We start from the raw sequence: 27,812 nt of genomic DNA, 5'->3' as shown, positions 1-27,812 counted from the left end.
ATCGTTTGCGTGTCATTAAGTGTGTTTAAATGATTACGGTCCATTACCGACGAATTTGTGTAATATGGACCGTTTGGATCGTTATGTGTGATTATGTGATTGTGAAAAAAAAAACTATGTTTTAGTGTAATTTTGATCGATTGTGTCGTATTATCCAATAATATTGTTAATTGGCGTAAGTAGGTTCAATTACGAGCATATTAAGGTTTGGACCCATATTGCATTCAATGCACATCAGTACAACATTCAATGTTGTACTGATATATCAGTAGTGCGTGAGTTAACTCGCACAAGTGTTAACACTATGCGTGAGTTAAGTCACGTAGTGTTTTACACTATGCATGAGTATGCGTGAGTTAACTCACGCAGTGTTTTACACATGTGTTACTTAAGTAGCGCAGCGTATGTTAACTAACGCATACATTTACACTTGCGTTAGTCAACTTGCGCAAGGGTATATTTGGAACGGCTGTAGGGCGCGAGCAAAATGTGCAGGGTGAAGAGCAAAATTCTTTAAATCTAGTTTGACCTTTTTAAAAGCCCGATAGCCTGTCTAAAAGGTTAATTTGTACTAACAATTTTAAATATAACATTTGACAAAGAGTAATAAACATATATTTTTTAAATGACTAATAGGTCAATATAATTTTGTAAAACATGTACATCCATTATCCCCCACTTTATTAGCATGTATATCCAATAAAATTTTATAGAGCTAGCAAATCCATTTTGTAGAGGCTAATATGCATGTATTATATAATGTAGTGTATATAATTACACATATGTGAGCCGACCTGATATGCTTAGTAGGCTTTTCTATAAGCCTTAGCATGATCTATTTAAATCAATGAGCTTTATTAAAATATTGAGTCTAACATATTTAAAAAACGAGTAAGGCCGAGCTGAACTTTAAGTAGGTCGGGTCATAGGCCCCTAACGGGTGGCCTTGCCTATTCCCACCCCTAACAATTATATTGAGTCTCATGGTGGAGACCTACATATTAGATCACGAGGGTATATAGTGTTGGTCTATATGGCCAATAGGGATGCGCGCTAGAAGGGGATGAATAGCGTTTAAAAAGATTCAGAGTTTTAGCAAAAGCGTTTTGAAAAGATATTGACTTATTGGAAATATGTTTTGAACAATCACAAACTATGACAAATTGTTAAACCTATGCACTAATAAGATTTACAAGAGAATTGATAGATTCACAAGCTAAATCTTATTTCAATCAATTATTAATAATACTTGAACAATTTGCAAAACAAGACTATTTCAAAACCAAATAAAACAAGCTAAAAACCAAGAACACAATGTATATGCAATTGATGAATTGACTAAGGATTGAAACTAATTTGATCCAAGTGAAATAGTGAAAACCTAATTAAAGGAATTAGGCCAATTTTAACCAAAAAAACTTATATCAAAATCAATTTCTATCCTATCAATTAATCAATTTAAGCATATACAATTATCAAAATTAAAGAGGATAAGGAAGAGATAGCAACATCGAAATTTTTATAGTAGTTCACACTTTCGTCCTCGCTTCGGGCTACGTCTACTCTTCTTGGTGAAAAACGCCTCCACCAAGGACTTCCACTAATAGTAACAATGTTGATTTACAAATGTGATTACAAGAGTTCCTTGAAACTACCCTAGTTCTTCAACCCCTATGTAACCACTCCCCCAAACATCAAATACCCTTTGAATTTGGTGCTTATTGATGTCTTCGAATCCTCAATCACCCGTGCAACCCTTCAAGCTCTTCACTCAAGCACTTCGATGCTACGTCCGACAATTGGATCCCCTTGAACACAAGAACAATTAGAAAGAACCCCCAAGATCTTTGGAGGTGAAATGAGATTATTCACTTCACTTTAGAACCTTGATTAAGCCCAATCAATTTTCTTGAAAGAACCAACTTACAATCCCTATAGCAACCTAGCAATCTTTGACACAAAGAGCAAAGTAATTCTAAGAAAAAGTGTTTAATCTTGAAGAATTTGTTAACTTTAAGGTGTGTGGACTCTAGAGAGAATAGTTGCAAATGGTTCAATGCTTGGGTGTTATGAGGAAGTGAGTATATATAGAATGGTGTGGTAAGTGTAAAAATTCGGCCAAAAACAACATAGTGAATCGATTCACTAAATGCGTGAATCGATTCAGACAGCAAAAAGACAAGCCAGATGAACTATGAAGAATGATACTTCAGTATATTTTTGAATCGATTCAACTGAGCCCAGGATGAAGATTGATACGATTCAGACAACATCGAATTGATTCAGCATAAGTCCGAGAGTTTTTGTGAAACGATTCAAGCAAAACAGAGTTGAGTCATCTATGAATCGATTCCGAATATTGTGAAATGATTCACCCCAAGTCAGAGACTTTGGGTGATACGATTCAGACATATTTGAATCGACTCAAACATCAGAAACCACAAATTTGACAGCATACATGAGATTACTTGGGACACAAGCCAAACAGATTAAAAGATGAGGGCAAAGGTATGATGATGCATAGATTTGCTAGGTGCTTTGACATAGTCTAATGCTAAACTACCAAAATAAAAACAACATTAGAACATCATCAAAACAAAGCCTAGCACACTATCAATACTTGAACATCATCAAAACAAAGCAAGCTTCATACGGAGAAGGGAATTCTTAAGTGACTTGTAGAAGTACCCCAATTTTTGGGAGCTATCGTGCAACCATTTTGTGCTTTGGTATGTCACCTAAATGGATATCTTAGATGAGTCGAGTGAGTCCATGAGGGATTGAATAAGACCATATCCTGAGTGAGCATAGTATCAGATTATTCATGAAGTGTTCTCGACTAGATGGTACCAAGTATGTGGAAAAGTGTCACATTAAAATATATATGAGGGTCAAGTGTGTGTGTGTGTGTGTGTGAGAGTGTTGTATGTCTTCGTGCACCACGGTGTGCAATTTCTATTGTGATTAAATATTAATTTGAATTACTTATACTATTTGACTCCTTATGTAATTGGTGATGAATGGAATGTGTCTCTAAATGTTTAAATGTGATAATTTCTCAATGTGTTTATATGTATAGATGGTATAATTGTTATTATTATGGTATTGTGAATACATGTGAATGTTCTAATTATTATGTATGATATATATATTTCATGATTTTCGACTACTTACCGTATGTTTTCTTTGTTCACGCGCTTGCAAAAACTCAGTTTCAGGTTATTGTAGTTTTCTTGATTTGAAATCATGGGATCTTTGACGTCTGGGAGTCTTATACCCTTTTGTTTGATAGTGATCTTTATCAATCATCATTAAAACATATGTGCTTCTGATAGGTTATACATAGTGTGGATTAATCCATAGTATTTTAATATTGTGATTGTAAGTAAAAATATTTGTAAACTCCTTAGTTGAAAATGTAATTGTAAGTTAAAATCAAGGAGGGAGTCCTTTAGTATTGTGAGAAATTGTTTAATCGTAAAAGAGATCATTTTGGCAAGGTTAAGAATATGTTTCAACTGTATTAAATTTGTTGTCATTGACTCAGCTAGGTCAATCGTCACTAGGCCATCGATCGATCTATATAGGTACGGGTTGAACAACATGACTGAACTAGATTACTTTATCATATAATCATGTCTCTATAACAAGTGTGTATGTGTATTTTTGCATTCAGAGTTTCTAGCGCTCAACTTTTCATCCCTGTTTCTAGCATTCAACGTTTGATGACGTGGTAACCGAGTTAAAAACATGGTCAATCCTATAGCTTACTCGAATAGTTGATGCATCTTGTTTCCAATTCGACCGGTCGAACCGGTTTTAGAACACCGCTGTCAAAAGTGGAATTTAATGAATCGGCAATATGCACTCAGGTTCTCGCGACTAGAGCCCTACATCAAACAGATGTCACTTCAATACGTAGTGATGCTGCTTGGCATGATGAATTTGCACATAGTCGCACACCATTGCTTGTTGTCAACATCGGAGGACCAACAGGCAACTTCTAATTGTGTTTTTAATCGTCGGATATGTATTAAAACTTGGAGGATACTTCATAAGAACGATGACCAATTTTTTTGGTTATTTTACTGATATCCCTAATTGATTTAACTGTCGATATGGTGTTCTTGCTGATTATACGAGTGTAAATTGCTTGCAAATTATAATCATGGTTTTTACAGTACCTTTATGTTTACAACAACACAATAAGCTTAATTTTATTTTTTTCAAATAGAAACGAAAATTAAATAAAAACCAAAAGCAGAAACTAAATTGAGATTACGGCATAATCAACGTTGAGAAGTTTGAGAAGAGGGTTGAAAATTGAGGGGTTTAGAAATTTTGAAGGCAATCAAGAAAAGGGATGATGATGATATTGAAGATCCAGTTTATATAAGAAAATATCAATAGGTTTCATTTGCTTAATTTAAAACAGTGCCTGGATGAACTTAAAACAAGAAGGAAAACATCGCAAGTAGTGCAAACTTGAGACCGAAATTGAGATTAAACTATTTACCAATCAAAGACGAAATGAAATTGCTTAAAGGGAATATGGAAAACGCATAACTTGGAAATAATTTAACTATTTACATTAATTAAAAATTCTGATTTCATATGTATGCTTGCTTCAACAAACACTCACGAACAAAACATAATTAAAAACTATAAATAGATATGAAACATCATGAAACGCAAAAAAAAGGTTAGCAAATGAAGAACCAAAAAAGAAGATTTTCATAAATGAGCTTTCAGTTGCCATAAATAGAGAAAATCACAGGTGATCAAGAACGGGGAGCTGCCATTTGCATCTTCTTTACCCTGTTCCCTGCCTTCACCAAGCTGCACATGCAAACACAAATACAGTCAAGACTCCAGAGCTCATCCACTTTGCTTGAATTCAAGATATTCACCATTTATTGTAAAAGAATGCATGATCCTAATTTGCAATCATTGTATTTATATTTAAATATTTGAAATCAGGGTGCTGTCTAAAGATTCTTTTAATTTTCCTTCTTTTATAAGTGCAAACATAATCTTAATTGAGTAGTTTTAATGGAAAGTGCATGGTTTAGTTTAAATAGCAGTTAAAGTTAAACGTTCTATCTCCCATTACTTTTCTCTGGTTCTTAACACCTACTTAATGTAATATTATAGGCCAAGTACTAGTATAGTACAGCGAGTACACGCAACAATTAACAAGAATCCCAGCATTCTAGCAGTTACCAGAATAAATAATCGTGTAATACCTAGTATCATGCGGGGTGATCAATATCCACTGGGATCCTTGTGCCTCAGCAAAATCAACCAGAGTGTCCATGCTAATTTTTCGGCTTACTGCATCCTGAATATACCCAGTTCCGTAGTAAGAAAGCTTGTTAATAAACAGATTTTACAACTTTGTATAATAGATGCTTAAACAATAAACAGCCATACCATAAAGACATCGAATTCATCCATTGCTCTAAATGGAGACTCTGTCATTTCATGAAGGGCTAATGCAAAGCACAAGGTTGAAAAAGACCGCTCTCCACCTAATTAACAAATAACAAATATATAAATGCACACACAATATAATTCACCCTTGCTCCAAAAATATAAGATTGTGTTTAATGGCTCTAATTAGCCAGATGTCACCCAATGTTAACTTAATGTATACACAAGTACAGAGCAATCTATATAAAGAGGTAATACCCATATAATTCACCATTGCTCCAAATATAAATTAGCCATTAAAAATATCAGACATCGAATTCATCCATTGCTCTAAATATAGACAGATCTCACCCATAAAATTCACACTTCCTTCAAAAATGTAAGATGGTAGATACTCTTGTCTTCAAAGATGTGGATTTGGGTATTTAAACTACGGAAAATGCTAACAAGTGCCCTTAAGAAATTGTTTAAGGAATCAAAAGAAGTAAGTTTTGCATAGAAAAATGTGAATTTATGACTTTGTATTTTCAAGATAAAAATTTCTTTTAAGGTTCCTTCAACAATGCCCTTAGGGAACTTGTTAGCATGAACCTCACACTAATGCTAGACCTAATAAATAGGATAATTGGATAAATAGGTGTGATAGGTCATCGTATTTAACAGAAGCAGAATACTATATAATTCGTCGTTAGCTCTTCATTCTTTTTCCTTTTCCTTAAGACAGTGCACACTTGAAAATTGCAGTCGTGACTGCGCAGTAATTGTGTCCGACAAATAATGGAGACTTTAGATACATTAAGTTTTTTCACAATTAGAACAAATGATGGCGTTTTATTATATCTAGAATGACTCCTGCTAGCTATTACAATTAGTTATCTCTTTTGATTTCGGATTTGTTTCTTTTTTCTAAACTAATTTTATACGAATTTTGTGTGTTCTATTATGGCTGAGTTGTGCCTTGTAATTTTAGATTTAGTCATAACCCTTTATCATTATCAAAGTATAACTAGCAAGTAGATTACACTCGAGTATGAATGTAACAGAATCACAATAACTAACTCTTAGAGTTAGCTATGCCAGCTGTAAGATTCACTGGCAGTTGCCACTCATCCTCAAGCGAGGAACCTGCAATAGCAGGTTACCGCTTGTTATTGCAAATGCAGTGGTGTAATTGAATTGTAACAGATTGAGATGAATGACAAACAGATTCACAAAGCACTCTATAGTTTCAATAATCTTAAAGCACCCATGACTTATCTGTGCTTTCTGGTTTTCTCTCAAACCCCAAAGTTATATAAGAACAAATGATACAATTATTGTTTTTTAATGTCTGTGCCCCTGCTTTGAAGCTAAAGGAGAGAGAGGGACAAGAGAACTGATAGCTTATCCTCTAACGGAAAGTATAATATTGTATCCTACAATGACACCATATTAATCATTATGCAACAAACAAACCTGAAAGACCTCGCGTGTCTCGAACAGCCCTGTTTGATGCATCTTGGGGCATCTGTACCTGTAAACAAAAGAAAAAGATAAAATAAGTAAACATTTTAGGTCAATTGCAAATGAAACGCAAGAAACATTTCATCAATCGTATGTAATTACCATAAGATAAATAAAAATAAAAAAGCGAATCCAAGACTGCACATGAAAGCAAAATGAAAAAAGAACACCTATAGAAAAAGAGTACAAAATTTACCTCAATCGATAAGGTCATCTGCTCATAATCAACTTTGATGACTCCACTGATTCCCTTCTTTTTCAAATGGCTGTTAAATCTGATCATGAGGATAATTTAATGAAGGTCTAGGTTATGAAAAAAGAAAACATTTCTCTTGACAATGGAAAACAGAGCATCAAAAAAGATACATATGAAAGGATTCATACTTCCAACAAAGTTGACGCTTGAGATTATCTGCATTTTTCTGAAACTTTGTCCTTCGAAACTCCAAAGCCCTCTGGCAAGCCTTCAATAAACAATAAAATCATCCAGAAAATGTTGAATTCGTGATTGTGTCTAAATCAGACTACACACCTCTATTTATAATAGCATATAATAAATGACACACCCTGCGTTCCTTTTTACTTGTCACTTTTGTAGAAAATATTTGTTTCTATTTACTTGTCGTTTTCAAAGTTTAAACATTGATTATTGACTTGTCAATAATACCTTTAACTATTTATTGTGGAAAAGAAATAAATTAAATGAAATGAGACAGTTTATTATATCCAAAATAATAATGCGCCGAGAGGCTCAAAAAGAGATGCAAAAGCCCTTGAAAAGTATGAAAACAGAACAAAACCCTTCGAGATAGACTGAAATTTCATTAAAGAGAAGTTGAATAGTGAATTGATAACCACAACCTACATTCCACTCGGGTATGAGCCGATAGATGTGTTAACAAAAGCGTACCAACCAATCCTTCAAAAAAAAAAAAAAAAGCGTACCAACCAAAAGATGCAACCAACTTGCTTGCAAACTGAGAATGATATATATTCATTCACCAGTTTGAGGGGGAGCAATATAAATATGATCTTACATTTTGTAATCATTAGTACATATTGTATTCGGCTGTTAGATGTTTCTAGTCTACTTAAACAGATCAGTTTGAAATAATAGTCAAAAAATATTGTGCAATTCTACAAACACTAAGCAACCTCTCAAATTTTACTACAATAACACAACAAAAATAATGAAGAGAAGCTTTATTTGGCATTAATAATTCTATAAAGGAATTGTTACAAGTCTTAACAGGAGCATAGTTCAAGCATTGAAGGATCATAACCTTCTAAAAGTCATTGATAAAGACTAACATAAATGCTCATCTAGATATCTAACTTCAGAATAGAATTAGTCCATGCATGGATAGCGGTAGTAATTTTCATTACCTCCCATTCTATTTGAAAAATATTTGGTTGCACAACAATATTGTTAAAAGCAAATGTCCTACAAGAATCAATATATTTTTCCTGAACTGAACCAACTACGTGAAAAGGTTTTACTTTTATATGAACACATGAAAGCATATTAATGATTTTAAATATAATACAGAGCTTCAAGCAGGAGCCCTTCGGCTTCAGGTTAAGCATACATAATACACAAACCCATGAAACAAACCATAAAAAATTGCTTTTGGGAGTAAGCACATAAATAATTTTACTATTTCTAACAATATCCATAACAAATGTATCAATGCTAAGATGACAAAACCAAATAATACATACATTCAGTTTCTGTCGAAGGGTTTTGTAAACTTGCTGCCTTTTAATAATCTTTCGTTCTTTTTTCGCATACAACATCCTCAGATCCTCAATAGATTCAGAGTATCTGCAGAGAGAAACAAAAAATAACGAAAGCATTATTCAATGTGTATTAGAGTGTGTGTGTGCGTGTGTGTGTGTGTGAGATAGAAAGAAAGAAAGAGAACTGCTGCTAGCATGTAGTCCTCCTATGATAATGTGAATCAATAGTCTAGTGTCATACCTTCGGCTCTCACGCCTAAGTGTATGATTTAGACTTTCTAATTGGCCGCTGATTTGCTCTGGGGTTGCCCCATCACAACCTCCTAACGAAGCAAGTTCATTCTGACAGCAAATTATGGAAGCCTTCTCAAGATTCACCTGCAGTTTCAAGCAAGGTTAGTATCAAAATCTGTAGTTACTACTATATCTTAAATGATTTATAATGCCCAAGAATTATCGACCCTTTTATATCTTCTACACGGGTTTTAAAAGAGCAACAAGATCCTTTTGGAGTTATGCTCTTTGTGTGAAAGGATTGAGTATCAAGCTGGAGAAGCATATGTCACTCGTCAAGACGGTAGAATATTCTATTAAAATTAATAACCGTTGGCTGTGTTGGTTAAAGCATAAACTAACTCTAAATATAGATGCAGCGCAGTGTATCTGATTTATTCATATTTATATAATACAATTACTTTCAGTTTCTCTTTCTCTGATGTATCTCAGTTTAGTTTGGTGGAATACAACTCTAAGTAACTGATTAATTACAGCTGTAACTCAGTTACAAGTGGAGAAATAATCATGATTTAATAATTGTTAGCTGCATTGGCTAAAACACAAACTATCTCTAGTCTATGTTGTCGGTCCTCGATGGCGCAATAACGGAGTATGAAATGGACTCTATCTGATATATTTAGGCAATACACCCTGGAGTATTCTATTTGATAATCATGATTCTAGATTCTAGAATATTCTATAATATTTTATATATTTAGGCAATACACCCTCCGGACCTAATTATAAGAGAAATTTCGGAGAAAGTTGTCTCATTTATTGGAAAAAGTTACAACAGTTAATGTGTATATTTATTGTTTAAATAATCTGTATACCCTCATTTAAAATGTTTGTCTTTTTAATAGTGGTGGGTGCATTTAACGTCTCACAATTTTTTATAAGGGCATATATGGAAAAACATTCACAAAATTAAAACAATAAACGAGTTCATTGGTTTAGATGTTTTTTGGCTACTTTTCCTTTTAACATTATCTTAAAAATTAAAATAATTGTTACTGGTATAATCCCACACCAGTTCAATGATCAGTCTGGTTTTGATTAGTTGCTTTCAACAGACCATATATTACCTTTGCCTTCAACCGTAAAAGTGGCAATGATTTGATTTACAAAATTAGATGAATATGACTAATATAAATCAAATTGCACCTCGCGCCTTTTTGTAAGCTCCAGACAGTGCTCCTCTGCCTCCTTAATATCATGTAGGACCCTGGTTTTCATGACATTATCATAATGATCTTTCGCCTGTAATTTTTAAAAGATAAATTTATTATTTAAGTAATAATAGAAATTACCAGTTGTGTTATAGCATTGCACAATAATAAACAAAACATACCTTTTTTGCTGAATCTATTTCTCTTTCAATCTCCATAAGTTCACTCTCAGCTTTCTCAAGGGAAGCAAGTTCAGTATTCACTGATTCTACATTTTTAAGGTACACAAGATTATGCGCGTTACAACACCTCTACAGTTAAATCAGCATAACTGCATATGAACACACTTAAAGAAATAACTATTAATGCACCATACCACACAATTCGTCAAATTTCCCTTTAAGATCATCTGCTTTTGCCACTGCTTCATGCCTCCTCTGCTCAAGGTCTTCTAACAACACCTGCTCTTCTTTTATTTTTTTGTTTATTTCCTAGCATTCAATTAGAATAAAAAATTGATTAAACTATGTGTTAAAAAAGTATGACATTATACAGAAGGGACCAGTCAACCATGTTTCCAAAAGTACTAGGCAAGAACAAATCTCATGGAGCCAAGGCGCTTGCTTTAGACAAAACTGGAATTATAGTAGTGTATATGTTTGTTTGATTTTGAATTTGTTTTCACTCCATATTTACCAGCTTTATAACTGTAGTGTTCACTATGGTTAATCCTTTAATATCTGTAGTATTATATAAATTCAATAAGATTTTCACATGGCTCTACAATTTGAGCAAAATTCAAAAGCAGCTGCACAAATTTACTCTACAATTCATTTGTCCATATTGATTGGTCCAAGTATTAATTTAAATTCAATATAACAAAAATTGGTTATATTACAAATAAACAAAGGCTTTGATGTTTGGTTGTTGAGAATTATTTCCACTATGCTCCTCTATTTTTTTCTTATCTCCTTCCACCAGAAGTGTAGGGAAAAAGGCATACATCGCTAAGAGTTGAATTCCACAACACCAATCCCCCGATGTGCGCCCCAAAACAAACAAGCAGAGTGCTTTTAGAGTGAATGATTGTGCATTGAACCTTTAATTGTTAACAAAACTTCTTATAACAAGTAATGTATTATTAGGGAATAGATAGATAGCGAACATACTGAAATTTCTTCAACAATCTCATCAACTGAGGACAAAGGTGTCGAGCTGCTTTTAGCAGCTTGTTCTTTCATTGTCATCTCCAAAGCTAGCTTCTTAGAAGTAAAAGTTCTTCCAGCAGTTACACAAAGTCTCTAAAAGAAAAGAAAAAAAATGGAACATATGAGTTACACATCAACAAATAACGGGATATATGAAAATACGATAAATTAAAGTTAATGATTCTTTTCTTCAAAAATGAAATATACTTTTATCTTAACCTTTTTAAAATGTTTTTAATACTGCTTACAACACTAAGGATTAAAATATGTTAGATTTTAAGGTCATCGCAGTATATGTTCTTTTTAAGCTTGTGCCAATCATGAATTTTTTTTCATGTAGAGATTAAGATGAGGTTTATTCATGAAGGCTTTCGAGTTTATAGATTTACAGGCAGGCACTCAAGAACTTCAGAGTTAGTTTTTTACAAATTTAATTAAGAGAACGAGTGAAATGTAGAACGGGTCATACATATTTTCCACAAATACTGGCTGATACATCAAAAGTGTGTAAATTGAAGAAGTCTCTCAATGGCGATCTAGAAAAATTGTACATGATTGGTTCTCCTAGTTTTGAAGACAAACTTGGATCAAAGGTGTGTAAATTGAACAAGTCTCTCTATGGCCTATAGCAATCACCTAGACCATAATTTGAAAGATCCACTCAGTCTATGAAGAAACAAGGGAGAGTTCACGGACAAGCAGATCACAGTGTATTCACAAAATTACATCCTCCTTCAGGTAGAGATACTTTCTTGATGGAGTGTTAAAGAGTACCACGTTGAATGAGATATGATCTGAATAAGTGCTTTTAAGGTGAGGACTGCCCCTCACTTATAAACACTTATTCAGACTATATCGTTTCCAAGATGGTACCCCCATCAAATAAATTACCGTTTCAAAAGTTAACGAGCTTTTAAACTTCATCCTGGCTTACCTGCTGACTATGTGAGAATGTTTGATAGGAAGGATTCTGAATTTCACATGCAACACTTACCCAACTATCCCATCAAAAGCTCCATGATGGTGAACGTGTGGCATCTCTATACAACCTATTACTTCCAGTTTTGCTAGTAATATTGTGATCTTTTGCAGCAATGCAACAAGTTGAACCCATTACAACGTAATTTCCAACAAGAAAACGAGAAACAATTATTTTAGAAGCACATTACTGTTAACGGTTATTTTATAACTGCTTCAGTTTCCAGAACACACACAACCTTATATATACATCACTGTCACTTTCATTTTCTTCAGCTTTTCTAAGACGATGATCGCTCCCAAATCATTTACTCTCGTTTCTCAATTTCTTGTGTTCGAGAGAAAGTAGGATGACAGTTTCTTGTTGTTGGAAATTACGTTATAATGGATTCAACCTATTGTATTGCTGCTAAGGATCGTAGTATTATTAACAGAGCTGGAGGAGATAGTTTGTAGAGAGATATCACGTGTTCTCCATCATTGAGCTCTTGATAGGATAGTCGGGGGGTGTTGCCTTCCTTTCAAATGTCTCATGTAGTTTGCAGAAATGACATAATGGAGTTTAAAAGCTCATTAAGTTATCAAACAGGTAATTTATCTGAAGGAGGAAGCATCCTAGACAATTATGCAACTCTTATTTCGTTGATGTCCCTGTCGATGAGGCATTGGCTGCAAACATAATGACACCATCTTCTGATTTGTCCATGCTAAGCAATTTTTCTACAGTGGTGAAGAATCCAGGAGAATAATTTGTGAAGGATTGTGGATTTACAGAATCCTCGAGGAACTTAAGGTGAAAAGAGAGCTTCAATTCAAACTATACTCTAAGTAAAGTTGTCATAAGCATGGCTCACAACTGATAGGAACCCGAATTAAAGAGAAACAAAAAGAAATAGTAATTAAATATTGATTGAAAAGAAAATATTACAGAAGATTATTCCTCTTCAATCCCAGAGCAAGAGCTCCACAGAGAAGATACATTTCTCTCTGCCCAAAACCAATAAGGTTCCTAACTTAATAATTCTAAATCCTCACTATATTTGAGGCCAAATGGCCTATAATGCCAGGACATAAACTGCATATAATTGCTCCTAATCAATACAAATAACTGCAAAAACTGCCTAACTGCTCCTAATCAATACAAATACTGCTTATTATAGAAACTGCTAACTGCTCTTAAATAACTGTATTAAAATAACTTACTACATCAGCAGTTACCCTATCAATACCACCCGATACCTAACAGCAACCCAGTTTAGCATGATAGAACCAAGCATATTGAGCATTTTAATTAACGCAATGATGATAGGTATTAATTAAATCAACAAACAGCAGATATTTTCACCAAGAGTCTAGAAGGACTCGTCTTTGAGCATTTGATAAATATGTTAGCATCATAGATATCTATGCATCAACTTAAAGGGGTGTTAGGTAATCGGAGCGATTCTTTCCTTTTTTTATTTAGTGCAGATTTTCTTTTATATGTTATGATTTTGTTTCTTAAAATCTCTCCTTGATTCAAGCATAGCGGTATATGCCTCACTGTTTTCTACATAATTAAAATACCATTTGTATTTTATTAGTTTGTCAACATATGCAACACAGACTGTAAGTTGACTAAAAATAAATAATGGAAAGGGTATAGTTATTTAAGTTCCAAACGAGTAAAGGTGTGAGAAATAAAGTTGCTAACTACATGGCTATGGATTCAGGTACGAAATTTTGTTTAAAACGGGGATATGGGGATAATACATAGTCGTGCAAGGACAAGATAGAGCCAAAAAGCCTTTATTTGTTAATGATGTGATAGTAATTAGATTTGATTAGCCACTTTTTTCATGAAAACAAACTTCAAATATTAGCTATATATTAATGTTATATTTCATCCTTATAGCTGTTAACAACTGAGTGTTCAAGTTACATTAGATAGGCTAAGATAACACAAATTGTGCACGTAATACAATATTGTAGATTGGTTAAAAAGATAATTTTGAAAAATGAAAATCATATAACAATGGTTGATAATCTAAACAATGTTTTACCTTTATAGAATTCATCTTCTTATCAAGATCCTCAAGCTTGAGATCTGCCTCTCTCTTATTCCATTTATACTCATCTACGACTTTTTGTTCATTGGATGCATCATTACGAAGCTTCTGAATATCACCTTCAACAGAACTACTTAGACGACCATATCGTTGCTTCTTATTTGGAGGAAGAGTTGTCTGGACCGGACCTCGCGAAAACCTAGAAAAAACTTAGATTATGAAAAATAGTTCCAAGTTATGGATGGAAAACACTTATATGTACATATAATAACTAGAAATCTCCACAGTTTGAGGCTCTAGCCTCTAGCACATACAATCTTTTTACAGTGAATGAAAAAAGCAGTAGGGAGTAGGATATTACATATGCTAACAGACAGTTATTGCATTTCAACATGATAAAAACTGACAAGTGAACAAAAAATTCAGAGAAAAATAATAGTCTGTATTGAATTCTGTTTTTCTATTCTGAATTATACAGGTTATACTGGTATTTATCTCAAGGGTATGCTCTATTAACAAGCTTACACCCAAGATGCGTGTAAGAGAATTTGTCTCTATTACACACCAAAGATTATTATACAGAGAATAATATTTAAGTCTTTAACCCCCGTCATTGAGTACAGCAGAAGATGTATGTATGTAAGAAGGGAAGCCCGCCATGGCGGTGCCATAGGCCTTAATGGAGCATTTATATAGAAGATATTTTTCCTTCCGCCATTGACAACACTGATGCGAAATGTCATTCATATGCGAGAATGTATCAAATGCCTAATTAAAATAATAATATAAATTTTGAAAGCTTTTTTATTCTAACTTTTTACGGGGAAAAAAAAAATAGAACAGGTGTTCATTATATTTTTAGGTGTGTCTGATTTGAGGCAAGCTGTGTCGAAGCAAAGCAAAATGGGTTCTGGACCTTTATGTTTGGATAAGCCCAAACTAGACATTTAGACATGGGTACCACGTGAGCAGCACGTGGACGCCCCCTTTCGTCAGCCTGAAAACAAGGGTTAAAGCGCTTATTATCCGCTCCCATATGTCCTTATCCATTGGGTAATCCACAGAACTGAGCGAACAGATACAGATAGAGCCCTGGGGTGGAGATAAACATGATTAACACGCCCCCCCTTTATAGAAACTGACCCGCTAAGCTCAGGAAACCACCTCTCAGGTTGTTACGACTAAAAGGGATCAGAAAACACTATAAATACGACCCTTGGGATTATTCCCAGATCATCACTTTCACAGATTACCAAAAACTAGTGCTCTACTCAGCATTATCGCTAGTAGGGTATCTACTATTGTACTTTTTGCAAGTACAGGTTCTTTGGATCACTTGTCTAGGTTGTCAAACACGTATAGGAGTTTTGGACACGGGCGAGTGTCGGACATGGAGACATGCCTAATTCTAGTGTGTGTATAGTGCGGCAACCCAAACCTAATCAAGAAAGAAACAATGGATGCTTTGCAGGTAATACATACCAGGCCACAAGAAAATGGTTTGTTACTACCCAAGTTCCTGGCATGAATGGCAGCCAAAATTAATAACTCGATAAATTCGCGGTGAGATGGTTGTCATAGTCATGACCTCAAAATAAAAGTTGGAAGTTAGAAGCCCATATAACATAGCTGCTTCTATTCAACTTATCGAATAAGAGTGGGGAACTAGGGTAGTTGGTCAAATACAAGGAGGGTCAGCCCAGAAGAGAAAAAAAGAGCGGCGAAGAAGGCTAGCAAACCAAGAGTTTGGAAGGTGAAGCTTGAGAAGAGTCAATTGAGGAAAAATGTGGGACAAGGAAGAGCAACTGACTTTTCGACAGTGGAAAAATCGACCGCAAATGATGTAGCACATGAGGCAAAGATTTCCAGCAACTTTGGAGTTCACAGAATGTATAAATGGTTTGTACAGGCGCACTGCTGACTGGCTGGCCCTGAGATTTCAGCAAACAGTCAAAAAAATGTAAAATCAGACCGGCAGAAACAAGAGAAACAAGGATTGCCAACAAATATTTCAACAATGACCACCAAGTCTACCTGGTAACATGAAGTAGAATTGTCTATCATTAGACTTTAGATGCCACGTTGAGGATAAGGAAAACAAGAAAACATGATAGAATTTGTGTCTTAGTTAACAGGAGAATATTATATGTACAAAGGAGTCATAATACAACGATTTATGATTACCCTAATTAGTCCAAGTACATAATTACTCCATTTTCAATAGTTCTAACAAAGACCGTGGTAGGAAATCTGCTGCCAAGGAATGAATACAAAAGCAACACAAATTAATCAATAGAAATCAAAACCCCGAGCTTTTCCCACTTTGTAATAGTTATTTTGTCAACTTTATATTTAGATGTTTAGATCGGCTTTGTATTTCTTTTGAAGGTGTGGCACAACTATAAATCCATAGCAATATCACAATTTACAGCATTGGACTTACATTTTACAACCATCCACAGCGAAGACCTCCTTCAAATTTCGGATCCTTTGTTCAAAGGCAACAACCTTCCCGGTATTATAGTCGTTAACAAGCACTTGTCTCTCAACATTTCCCTAGAAAGTAGCAAACACGTTAGAAATGCTAACAAAACACTAGAAAACTTAGAAATGTTCCTATTTTTAACGTTTTGCCAAATTATGCTTCTTCTAAAGCAGGGAGATAAATACAATCACGAGATTAAAATAGAAAACACAAAAGTAAAGCAAAAAAATCCATAAAGCAACAGCTATAGAACAATGTAAGAAGTAAGATCAAATGGAACTGAGTATAAAAATTAGTGTTATTAATATTTTCAAATAAGGGAAATGCTAACAAGTGCCCTTGGGGCATCAAGGGCACTTGTTTAGAAGTCCAAATAAGAAACTTTTTCTTGGAAATTGTGTATTTAACACATTGAAACATCAAAAAGAAACTTTTTTTACATAAAATTTATAAATTATTTCCTCTTTTGAATCCTTAATTTTGTACAAACTAATGGTGATTGATGAAGAGCTAGAAAATATATCAAAATAATTTTGTTTTATGATACATGATTTAATTTAAAGAGAATTACTAGAAAACGAAAAAGAAGATATCCTATCAACCCCAAAGCAGCATTTAGTAACGAATGGAAAAAGAACAAATATTAAAAAAAAATAAAAAAAATAAAAATTGAGCTCAAAGTTCATCTTTTCAATAAAGCAACAAGTGCTCGTGAGCTTAGCTCATTTGGTAGGGACAATGCATAATATATGCAAGGTCCGGGGTTCAAACCCCGGCCACCACAAAAAAATAAAGCAATAAAAACCCCTTGAAATATTAAATGCAATATAAGCAATAATTTTAACAATCACCAGATCGACTAAGACATTGAACACAGTGTGATTATCGCATTGTAAGACGGAAAGAATTGATGGATGGTTTGTATTAGGAAGCATGTCTTCTGGTAGCGTCAACCTAAGCAGAGAATAAAACAATTTGAACATAATTAGACGCAAGATCTAAAAAACACAAGACATAACACAAAAGAGCATGGTGATACTTAACAGGCAGACAAATATGGACCAAACAATATACCTTGGGGTTGAAAAATCATAAATAATAATTTGAAGATGACCGTAGTTTGCTTCCTTCGCACATTGTTTCAAAAGACGGAAATCCTTGTGATCAGTCACTATAAAGGAATTGAGCATTCTCCCAATGGCATGTTCAACAGCAACCGCCCATTTATTACCATTAAGCAACTTCTGTCAAACCATAAAAAGCAGTCCCAAATAATGATAACCTCACAAGGAAGTTTAGTAATTAACACCAGTCACCCATTTATTAAATTTAGCAACTTCTATTGAATTAAATCATAAAAGGCAATACCAAATAATAGTAAGTAGTGACTTTAACTTAGTATGGAATTTAAGTGTTAAACCTCCTTAAAAAGTCTAACAAACTAATGGAGTTAGAAATTGAACTTGGAACTCTTATGCAGTTTAGCAAGCACGGCCCAGAAAAGAGATTAACAAATAACATTTTCATAATTGAGCCCTCTATATGCTGTGATCTAATAAATAAACCACTTAAAAATAGTCATGTGCGTATAATAAAAAAGTAGAAAGAAGAATCATCGTATCACAATTATATAACTCACTAGAAAAAAACTGGCAACTGATGAAATTAGAATTACAATATATCAGTGTATTCATTCATAGATGCATACTCCATTCGATTTAACTCCTCAACTATCAAAATGAATGAAGAAAAGATACAGAAAGCAATGAATTAAATATGACATGAAGACAACACAAACTATATTACCAGATGGGCACCAATTGGACCAATGGGAGGCTTCTTAAACCTTTGATGACATCTCTCAATATTATGCAAGAGATTAAGCACTTTGTTTCCTCCAAAAGCTGTGGTCTGCTTCCAAAAAGGATTGGCAGTGTCATGAAACACCCACAGCCAGCGTGTAAGTTATTTTCATAATTTGTCATGGAACAATGCAAAATGAAAAAACATAAAACCAAAACTGCAAGATTGGCACACCTTGTTGCTTTGCTGTTGTTGAAGATTACGAATACTATACATGATCTCACTATACTTCTTGTCATGATCTCGGATCTAGGAAAAGCAAAAAATTAAATTCAGTAATAAACAAACTACTCCCTCCGGTCACATTTATAAGCAACTTTTGCTTTTTCATGTTCATTAAATAACTGATGTATCTGGGCAATATTATAATTCAGATACATCAGTTATTTAATGAATCTGAAAAAGCAAAAGTTAGCTTATAAATGTGACCGGAGGGAGTATAAAGAATAGAAGAGCTTTCAAAAGGATGTGATAATTAAAGTATGCAAAAAATTGCTTTATATCAGAAGCATCTTGTGCATCATCAGACTATTATTAACAAAGTAAAAAACTTGACGTTCAAGCAACAGTACAGCGCATTAAATTAACATTGCTTATGTTGCATGGATGAATTTCCTCAACTTCATACAAAATACAATCAAGTGCCAACTAAATTTTTTGAGCAATCACTCAAATTATACTGGTGAACTTGGCTAACAAACAACCCTGGATAGTAAGATACTTATGCAAAACATTTAATAACTTTTGGGTGACGGTGGCAGGGGATCCAGTGACAGGGGGCAGAAGAAACAGAGGTGTCTCTTGGACACCCAATAACCAAGTTGAAAAATAAACTAAGGTTAAGTAGCATTTCAAACCTAGCTCTGGATACCAAGTTGAATAGTTTAGAATGATCAATTTGTACTTCATCATGAGATTGTGCAAATATATACTAATTAATTATTTTATCAATAATTAATACTAATAAAAGAGAGAATCTCTCAAAAATGAAAAATAGAAAATAAAGGAAACTATAACAACGCTAATAAATAGATAAATAATCAACAAAAACCAATGAAAATGACACAAAAAATTGTTATCACACCTCATCATCAATCCTTTTGATTTCATCTTTTTGCCTATTTTTGTTGTTTATTAACGTCTCCTCTTCTTCTTTCAATCTAGAACAACAACAAAAAAAGCAATATTAGGAAGTGGGACTTCTTCAAATAAGTTAAACACTGATATGAAAAGCAACATGAGTAAAATCAAAACCTATCCAATTCGGACTTAGCATGATCAACCTCATCTCGAAGCCCCTTCAGTTTTTCCTCCATGTCAGATTCTTCAGCCTGCATTGCTGAGAAATTAATAAGCACAAAAACTTTTACATAGAAAAATAAATAAATAAATAAATACATTAATGGAACTGTCATCATATAATAAGGGCAACTGTTAGGTTAGTCTATAAGTTCTTTTTACAAAATGTTTGTCTATCCATAATCTAAATGTATCTACTAATAGGGACTTGTAAAACCTGGGTATTTTTCACATTCTGCTCATGAATATCCTGCATTCGTACTTCAAGCCTTTTCAACTGTTGTGCCATCTTCTGTATGTCACTAATTTTGTATTTGCAGTCTCGCTGAAGCTCGTATGCTTCTTTGTTTGCCTTCATTTTGGGGAGAGGGAAACGCATTAGCAACCAAAACAACTAATACCCGTAATAAAAAACCAAAAGCTCAATAATGAAAATAATTTTTTTTTAGGGAATGAAAATAAATTGTATTTACTTTTTGTCCCTATTATGGTTTTCATAGGGACAATTTTGAGGGGCTTATAGCATCCATTTTTGTAAAAAAAAATAAAATAATAATAATAATAATCAAATAGACTAAAAGTGAATAAAATTCAATTTATCGATTAAAAATAGATTTAACCCTAATGAAAATTATTGGAAAGAATGAAGCATAACATATCACCCCAAATCAAATGTTTCAAGACACGGCCGATCACATTAAGATAAATCATCATTTCAGTATAGACAATTTTATCATGAGCCGTTATCTCTCTTCGTCAGTTCAAATGACAGTCAAGATGGTTTCAAAGTCACTGGGAGGATGTTGGACAAGGTATATAGCAAGCTTGGTGCACATGAGATATATAATTCAGGGTTCTGGACCCCTATTATAGGAATTCATGGTTCAAATGACTGGTAATGGTGTAATATTTTTTGTAATAGCTTGATCACTTGATGATAGAACATACTAAACACTAACCCCTATTATAAGAATTTAAGACCCCTAATCCAAAATAAATAAGGGAACCATGAAACTGGTAACGGTGTAATATTTTTTGTAATAGCTTGATCACTTGATGATAAAACATACAAAACACTAACCCCTTTTATAGGAATTTAAGACCCCCTAATCCAAAATAAATAAGGGAATCGGGAAACAGATCATGATATGAAAATAAGTAATATACTAATGTGGAAACTAATCTTAGGACATAATCCGAGATACTCTAAGATTAGAACTAATCTTACAAGATAAACCACAATACTCTAACATAATATCAAGATATTTTAAGATAATTTCTTATATCTAACATAGCACAGATTTCTCCATAAGATTCTCTTTTCTCTCTCCTGCAGTGCTACAACATAAAATAGGTGTAGTACGAAAGAAAGAAAGCAAACCTACCATTGATTAAATAAAATGACATGTATAAGGTGGAAGTTAAAAGAGTAAACAAGCATAATTAAAACCTGTAAAGCAAAGATTTGAAAAGTTTTGTCGAATTGCAATATGAAATTTTATCTAGATCTTGTTCAAAAGCATTTGACAAAAGGAGGAGGTAGGAGTAAAACCTGCAACATACCAAGGACATAGAGCGACTTAAACTTTCCTTCATTTGCTTGACTTGTGATGTCATCATACTTTTAATTTCAGCTTTCTTGTTAGAACAGTTTTCACTTAATTTTTCAAGCAGATGCTGCAACAAAATAAGAGTCCAATTTAACTCTAAAGAATAAAATGTAAGCCGGAAAGCAGTGAAGATGGCAATAAAACGCCAAAAGCAATGCAGGTTGGACGTGAAACTCTCCATCCACAAACCTTGTTGTAAACATACAAACACAAAATGAAAAAAACACCAGGTTGCCACAACCACAGGTCTATTTAATTTAACAAACGTTCTCTATTTTCATTTTCTGTGACAGTTTTGTAATTAAAAGTAAGAACACGAAATGAAAAAAATTAAAAGTTACAACGCGAAATGTAAAACAGGAAATATTTTCTCAAAAGTAAATGGGTCCTGTGTCACTTCAAAATTTATCATGAAATATGTTGTAAACGCACTCAACAAAATAAAACAATTTGCACAAAGATAAATCACAATGGGCTTGGATCAAATCTCAAAATGCTAATGCAAGCAAAGATATCATTAAAAAGGTGGATCTTTTAACAGCTAATACTCCATGCATCATCATAATTGAGTTTGACCAAAACTTCACATCAATATTATAAACTACTTATAAAGTAAGGAAAGCTCAATGGTCAATTTAACTTTTAACTATTTGCCTAGAAAAGAAGAGAACATAAAAGAATGTTTTATAAGAAAGAAAACCAAAAAAAAAACAGCCAAACTCCTTTTAAATGATCATAGGAAATAAGGAAAGCAATATCCAAAGTTCTATCCCAAATCTAAACATATAAGGCAGTTTTGAATCACAACATACTTTTGATTATATCACTCAAGAAATGAATTTGATACTTATTTGCCATTATAAACCTAACACGTTAAGTTTCCAAATTTAGTAGGTTCTGGCAGTTCTTGTCCAAATGGGCACTATAAACAAACACCAGATCAAATTTCCAACTTTCATTGTATACCGAATGTGAGACTTTGCATCGTGTTAAGAGCGCAGTAAGGAATATGAAATTCTCAAACCACGCAGAGAATACATACCAGTTGTTTATCAATCTTAGCTTGGCAGGTAGGAATCCGATTCTTCAGCTTTTCAATTTTTACATTTTGTTCCTCAAGTTTCTTGTCCACGTCATAAACCCATGACCATGCAAGTTTCTTTTTTAACTGCTCAACCTGTATGGAAATTTGTTCAACGTGTTCCATCGTTTTAATTTTATTCTGCAGCTCGTTAAGCTCCTTCTCTATAGGTCTTATTGAAGACTCTAATTCGTCAACTATTCCACGTGCAGTAGTTGTTTCAATGGAAATGCTTTCCAGAAGATCATTGACTTGCTGAAGAAGTGTGGCCTTGTAGAAGAACTGTTTAATTAAATGTTAGCAGAGCTTCTGAAGAAGTTTAAACAAAAAACATCAACATGATAAGTTCACCTTAAATTTATCTTTGTTATTTCCAGAATGCAAAAATTCTCTGCTTTTGTCTTGACTCATAATCACGCATGGATTCTCCACATCAATCTGCAAAACAAAAAGACTAAACAATAGGTGCAAGAGCAAAGAAAACCACCAGAGAAGCAATAAAAGGCATTGCCAAAGATTCATTGCTTATTAGGTGAACAAAGAGATAGAAAACCTTGCACTTTATTCATATATACAAACCAGAGACCTTCCCAACTTCTTAAAATAATATTAATCACTTTTTTATGGGACAAAATTATTAATCATGAACTAGTCAATAGTTCGTTAGTTCTTCAAGTCATCCATCTTTATAAAGAAACGTTAGAAATTAAGCATGTAAGTACTAATAATTTTTGCTATGTTACAGAAGTTATCGAGAAGCAAAGCAGAACAACAATTTCAGAATTATAAAAACAATTTCATATCTGAGAGAAAGCTTACATTGAAATGTTCAATGATTTCCTGAAGATCTGCTTTCCGGGTGCAAACTTTCTTTCCTGTCATCAAACTCATTGAATATAAGTGTGTAAAAATCCTTGACAATTATTTGTAGAACTTATACTGAGAGTAGTTAATTACGGTAGTATTTAATTTTGAAATTCAAACAATACTGAACATATCAGACATCTCTGACAAAAATAAATAAATATCAATGAAGACTTTTTTTTTACAATCAATATAGACATCTTTCAATAAAGAATAATAGAGTTGGATAAAAAAAATTATCAGAGGAAAAAGAGACATTAAATAGGAATCAGACAGGTAAATCGTTTCAAAATCACTAATTCAAATCACAACAGATAAAAACAATCAAAGTTAAATTCAACATGTTAAACTCCAATCACAAGGAGTCACAAATAGTATTTGGAACCCCGTTAAACCTACTCAAAATAGATTACTGATCCACGGTTCAAGTCTTTGTTTGCACCCGAAGCTGTGTTATTCATCCCGAGTTGTGGATCGGGGCAGCCATCCCCAAAACTGGAATGGGATTACAGATTGCAGGATGGGCAAAATTCTAAAATAATTTTTATATTGTTGGAGTTGTGGGAGTTCAGATAAAAGAATTTGACAAACAATTAGGTAAATCAAGAAACGATTCTAATTATTGTGGGAGTTCAGATATACTGAACACTAAACCCTATATATCTATACAAGATCCTAATCCTAATTAGGTAAATCAAGAAACAATTCAAGATAAAAATTGATGGATGAATAATAAATTGAAAAATCACAAGGTTCAAAATTGCTAGAGTGGAGGATGCTGAAATTGGGTTCATCTGATTAGGATTCAGCTAAGCAAAGTTAGGTTGCAAACTTTAAGCCCTTATCAATATAGGGTTAATTCATTGCAAACTTCTAACCTATGTTCTCAATCCTAAATAGTGGCATGCAGCAGCCAACTACAAAATTGAGATTGTGGTGTAGCACATTGCATGATGGTTGATATTCTGAATTATTGTAGATATTACAGAAGAGAAGGAACAGAATTGGGGGTTCACCAAAAAAACAGGATTTCTCACCTAAGATGAGGATAAAAAGTGTAGAAAACCGGGAAGAAATCAGGGTTGACGGAAAATGGGCAGAAACCATGGTCACCACAAACTTGATTTTGACTTATGCAAAAACAGGATTTCACTTCTGTATGGGAGTCTATCCACATTTGTACAAATGATTCGTAAGCAAGTTAACTTAATTTTGACTCCTAGAGATTTTAAGATCTTGTGACTCTATGAGCTAGCTCAAGAGTTTGACAACATGCTTAAGTGAAGGCACGTCAATGGCTCATATGTGCAGTTAGTGAAGAGCTTAGTCAATAAGAGCTTACCATGCCATAAGATAAGCTCAACCAAATTAATTTTCATAGGCAATTCTTAGAGACTTTAAGGAAATAAAGGCATAAGAGCGTACAGGTATGTAAGCTGCTATAAAGAGCATAACCAAACACATTTAAAGTGATTATGTCATAAAGTAGGCTTCAGAAAAGCTCTTCCAATTGCCCACACATCCCCTCACACGAGATCCCTTTGGCCTTGAAGCATAGACAAAGCACAAACCACATACCCTGTGCTAATTCAACTTTTTCATAGAAGAATAAAGGCAGTATGTATCAAACTCTAGGCCATTTCATTATAAAGCTCCGGATAAGATGTCATTACGCAACCAACTATACTAAAAGCTTCAAATGAAGACAATGATGGATTTTATATTATATATCTCACACAAATGAAATGTAAAATGCTAAATCTAGAGGAATATCCTTGTAACTTTTCCATTGTTTCAATAGGCCAGCAAATAACATATATCTCTTGAAAATTAATTGTTGCCTACGAACCTTGGTGATCTTTCAAGGTAATGGAGCTTGCGGATTCGGATATCCTACGTTCTACAATGATAACATCACCATATATATCAGGCTTGAAAGCATCCTCTCCTTCATTTTGAATTTCAACATGGATGACAGCATTACTACAGAAAGACAATAGAGTAAAGAACTATGTAAACACATTATGGTGGCCGTTTAAATTACCAATTCTGTCGGAAATTAAGTGTTAGCTTCTTTCTTACAATTTAAAAAACAACAGCATTAAGTAGTCTTCGCATTAGGACATGAGAAGAAAACGAGGAATCCAAATTCGTCCATAATATAAATCACTTTGAAATTTTATTGTCTAACCAAGGAGAAATTCCTTTGTGAAAACATCAACATAACATTCATTTACTCCCCACGCCACCCATGATGGATGAAGAAACCACACCAATCAAAGAAAGACATAGAGAGAGCATATGGCATTTACCTAGCACCGGTTTTAATGAAATCCTTCAAAGTAGATGCTCTTTGAGTGCCTTTAGCTCGACATCCAAAAGCCACACACAATGCAGTAAGTATTGCACTTTTACCACCTATAAATGCCAGAGCCAAACAAACGCAGATTCATTAGAAAACATTTTTCACAAAATTAAGTTCCATAATAACATTTTCCACTTTCACAAAATTACTTTTTAATCCTAAATAATGCTAAGAATAAATTAGTTATATAGTAACATATTTTCCACCCCATCAGTGTAAAGCACTTAAAAGGGTAGGTTTGGAGGGTGAACTTTGAACGGAGGACAAGGAAAGGTGTATTTTTATTTTCTAAATTAAGAAAGCTATAAAGTGCAAATTCAGTATTATTGAACTATTGTTATATGATAATCTATCATGTTAGTCTTTCAATTTTTCAAAAATCTGAAATAAGCATGCCCTTAAAAACTCTATAAGAATCCATTACATTAATATGACATCATCAAACTGAAAAAGAGCTAACCATCAAACTAACACCGTACTTTGACAACTCATATGAATTAGGAACAATTCATATGAGTCTCTACTCTATTAAACTTTCGTGTTGGTTCCTATATTTAACCAATTCATATGAATTATGTCCCTGTATTTTAACAACTTATTATCAAAATGGTCTCTACATTTAATCACTTACAATCAATTTAGTCTCTAACATACTCTCAAACTTACTAGTATGAGTAAATTTTGACAGAGTCAGAGACCATTTTGAAATATTCATAATCACAGTGACGAATTAGGAACGAATTTTGTGGTTTACTACCAAAACTCATTGCATCAATACAACATCAGCACAAACAACAAATAGAATAGTCACAATTTCAACAGATCATAAACAATAAAAAAAATTAAAAACAATTGAAAACAATCATAATAGACAATGACATGTCAACACCAGTCGTAATTTGCGAAAAATAATTCAATGCAATCACATGCGTTGGTGTGGGACACTTGACACGTGTCCAACACCTGCATACTTTCAATCAAAATGAGACACCTGACACGCCTTTTTTATCACAATGACAAGTGTCAGACACGCTTTCGATCAAAAGTGTCCATGCTACATGAAATTACCAAAACTCGTTGCATCAATATATCATCGGCACAAACATACAACAAAAAAATTCACAAATTCAACAAACAATGAATCATAAAAACGATTAATAACGGAAAAATTAAGAAACAGAGCGATAAATCAAATGCGATTAAGAATGAGAAAACATAAACATACTTCCATTTTGACCAGTGATGAGATTAACGTGACTCCCAAACTCAGTTTCATGATTGGAATGGCACATGAAATTCTCCAACCGAAGTTTCTTGATGATTCCCGCTTCGAGACTCGGCGAAACCCTAGAAGAAGATGATTCCCATGTGCTTCTAGCACGCTTCATTCTGGAACGTTTCCTTCACGCGCGTGTGGTGAGAGAGAAGAAATCGCGATGAATCGATGAAGATTGAAGAAAAAAAAACCCCAAAAGGAGGAGAGAAATGAATGATTTGTTTTCGCGAGAGTGGTTAGATGAAAAGCGATGTACACTGTCAGTGGCGGGAAAGACTCGGGATTAGCACAAATTTTGGGCTGTAAGTTGGGTTTGTGGGCGTACAATGTTGGGTTTTGGTCGTGCTGTATTCGATTGAGATTTTAAATGATTGGAAAAACTTATAAAAAAAAAAATTATTCAATCAAAACTTTTTTTAACTTAAAAAAAAGTCTTGTGCTATTTTATTGGTTAAATTGTATTAAAGCTCATTTAATTTTGAGTTTTGTAATAGATTGCTTATTTAAGTTATCGGCAGTGCTATTTGTCCCGAGCAAATTTTTCAAGAATATCTCACGAGTATAAAATGCAGTTGTAGCAAAAAAAAAAAAAAAAGACGTAAAATAGGACTCAC

General features: G+C 33.6%; 1 protein-coding gene across 1 annotated transcript; it reads right to left on the bottom strand.

Annotated features, from left to right (window-relative positions):
• Positions 1 to 4,567: 4,567 nt before the first annotated feature.
• Positions 4,568 to 27,515, bottom strand: LOC146928938 (structural maintenance of chromosomes protein 6A-like). Its single transcript, XM_085701095.1, has 28 exons — positions 27,148 to 27,515; positions 25,870 to 25,975; positions 25,407 to 25,540; positions 23,513 to 23,568; positions 23,045 to 23,131; positions 22,655 to 22,975; positions 21,566 to 21,679; positions 20,220 to 20,354; positions 19,958 to 20,034; positions 19,788 to 19,863; positions 18,878 to 18,952; positions 18,647 to 18,751; positions 17,915 to 18,084; positions 17,692 to 17,794; positions 16,799 to 16,911; positions 14,350 to 14,554; positions 11,291 to 11,422; positions 10,498 to 10,612; positions 10,304 to 10,389; positions 10,117 to 10,212; positions 8,918 to 9,054; positions 8,659 to 8,761; positions 7,321 to 7,400; positions 7,133 to 7,211; positions 6,889 to 6,946; positions 5,434 to 5,531; positions 5,247 to 5,341; positions 4,568 to 4,839 (listed from the first exon to the last, which is right to left on the bottom strand). Exons 1-28 carry the CDS (start codon positions 27,308 to 27,310, stop codon positions 4,782 to 4,784), a joined length of 3,177 nt encoding a protein of 1,058 aa, XP_085557221.1. The 5' UTR covers positions 27,311 to 27,515; the 3' UTR covers positions 4,568 to 4,781.
• Between the last annotated feature and the right edge of the window lie 297 nt (positions 27,516 to 27,812).

This window comes from Medicago sativa, chromosome 4 (genome assembly GCF_051527215.1).
Source record: "Medicago sativa cultivar Bolivia chromosome 4, Bolivia_mono, whole genome shotgun sequence".
Classification (NCBI taxonomy): Eukaryota; Viridiplantae; Streptophyta; class Magnoliopsida; order Fabales; family Fabaceae; genus Medicago; species Medicago sativa.
This window is presented reverse-complemented; position numbering and strand designations above follow the sequence as displayed.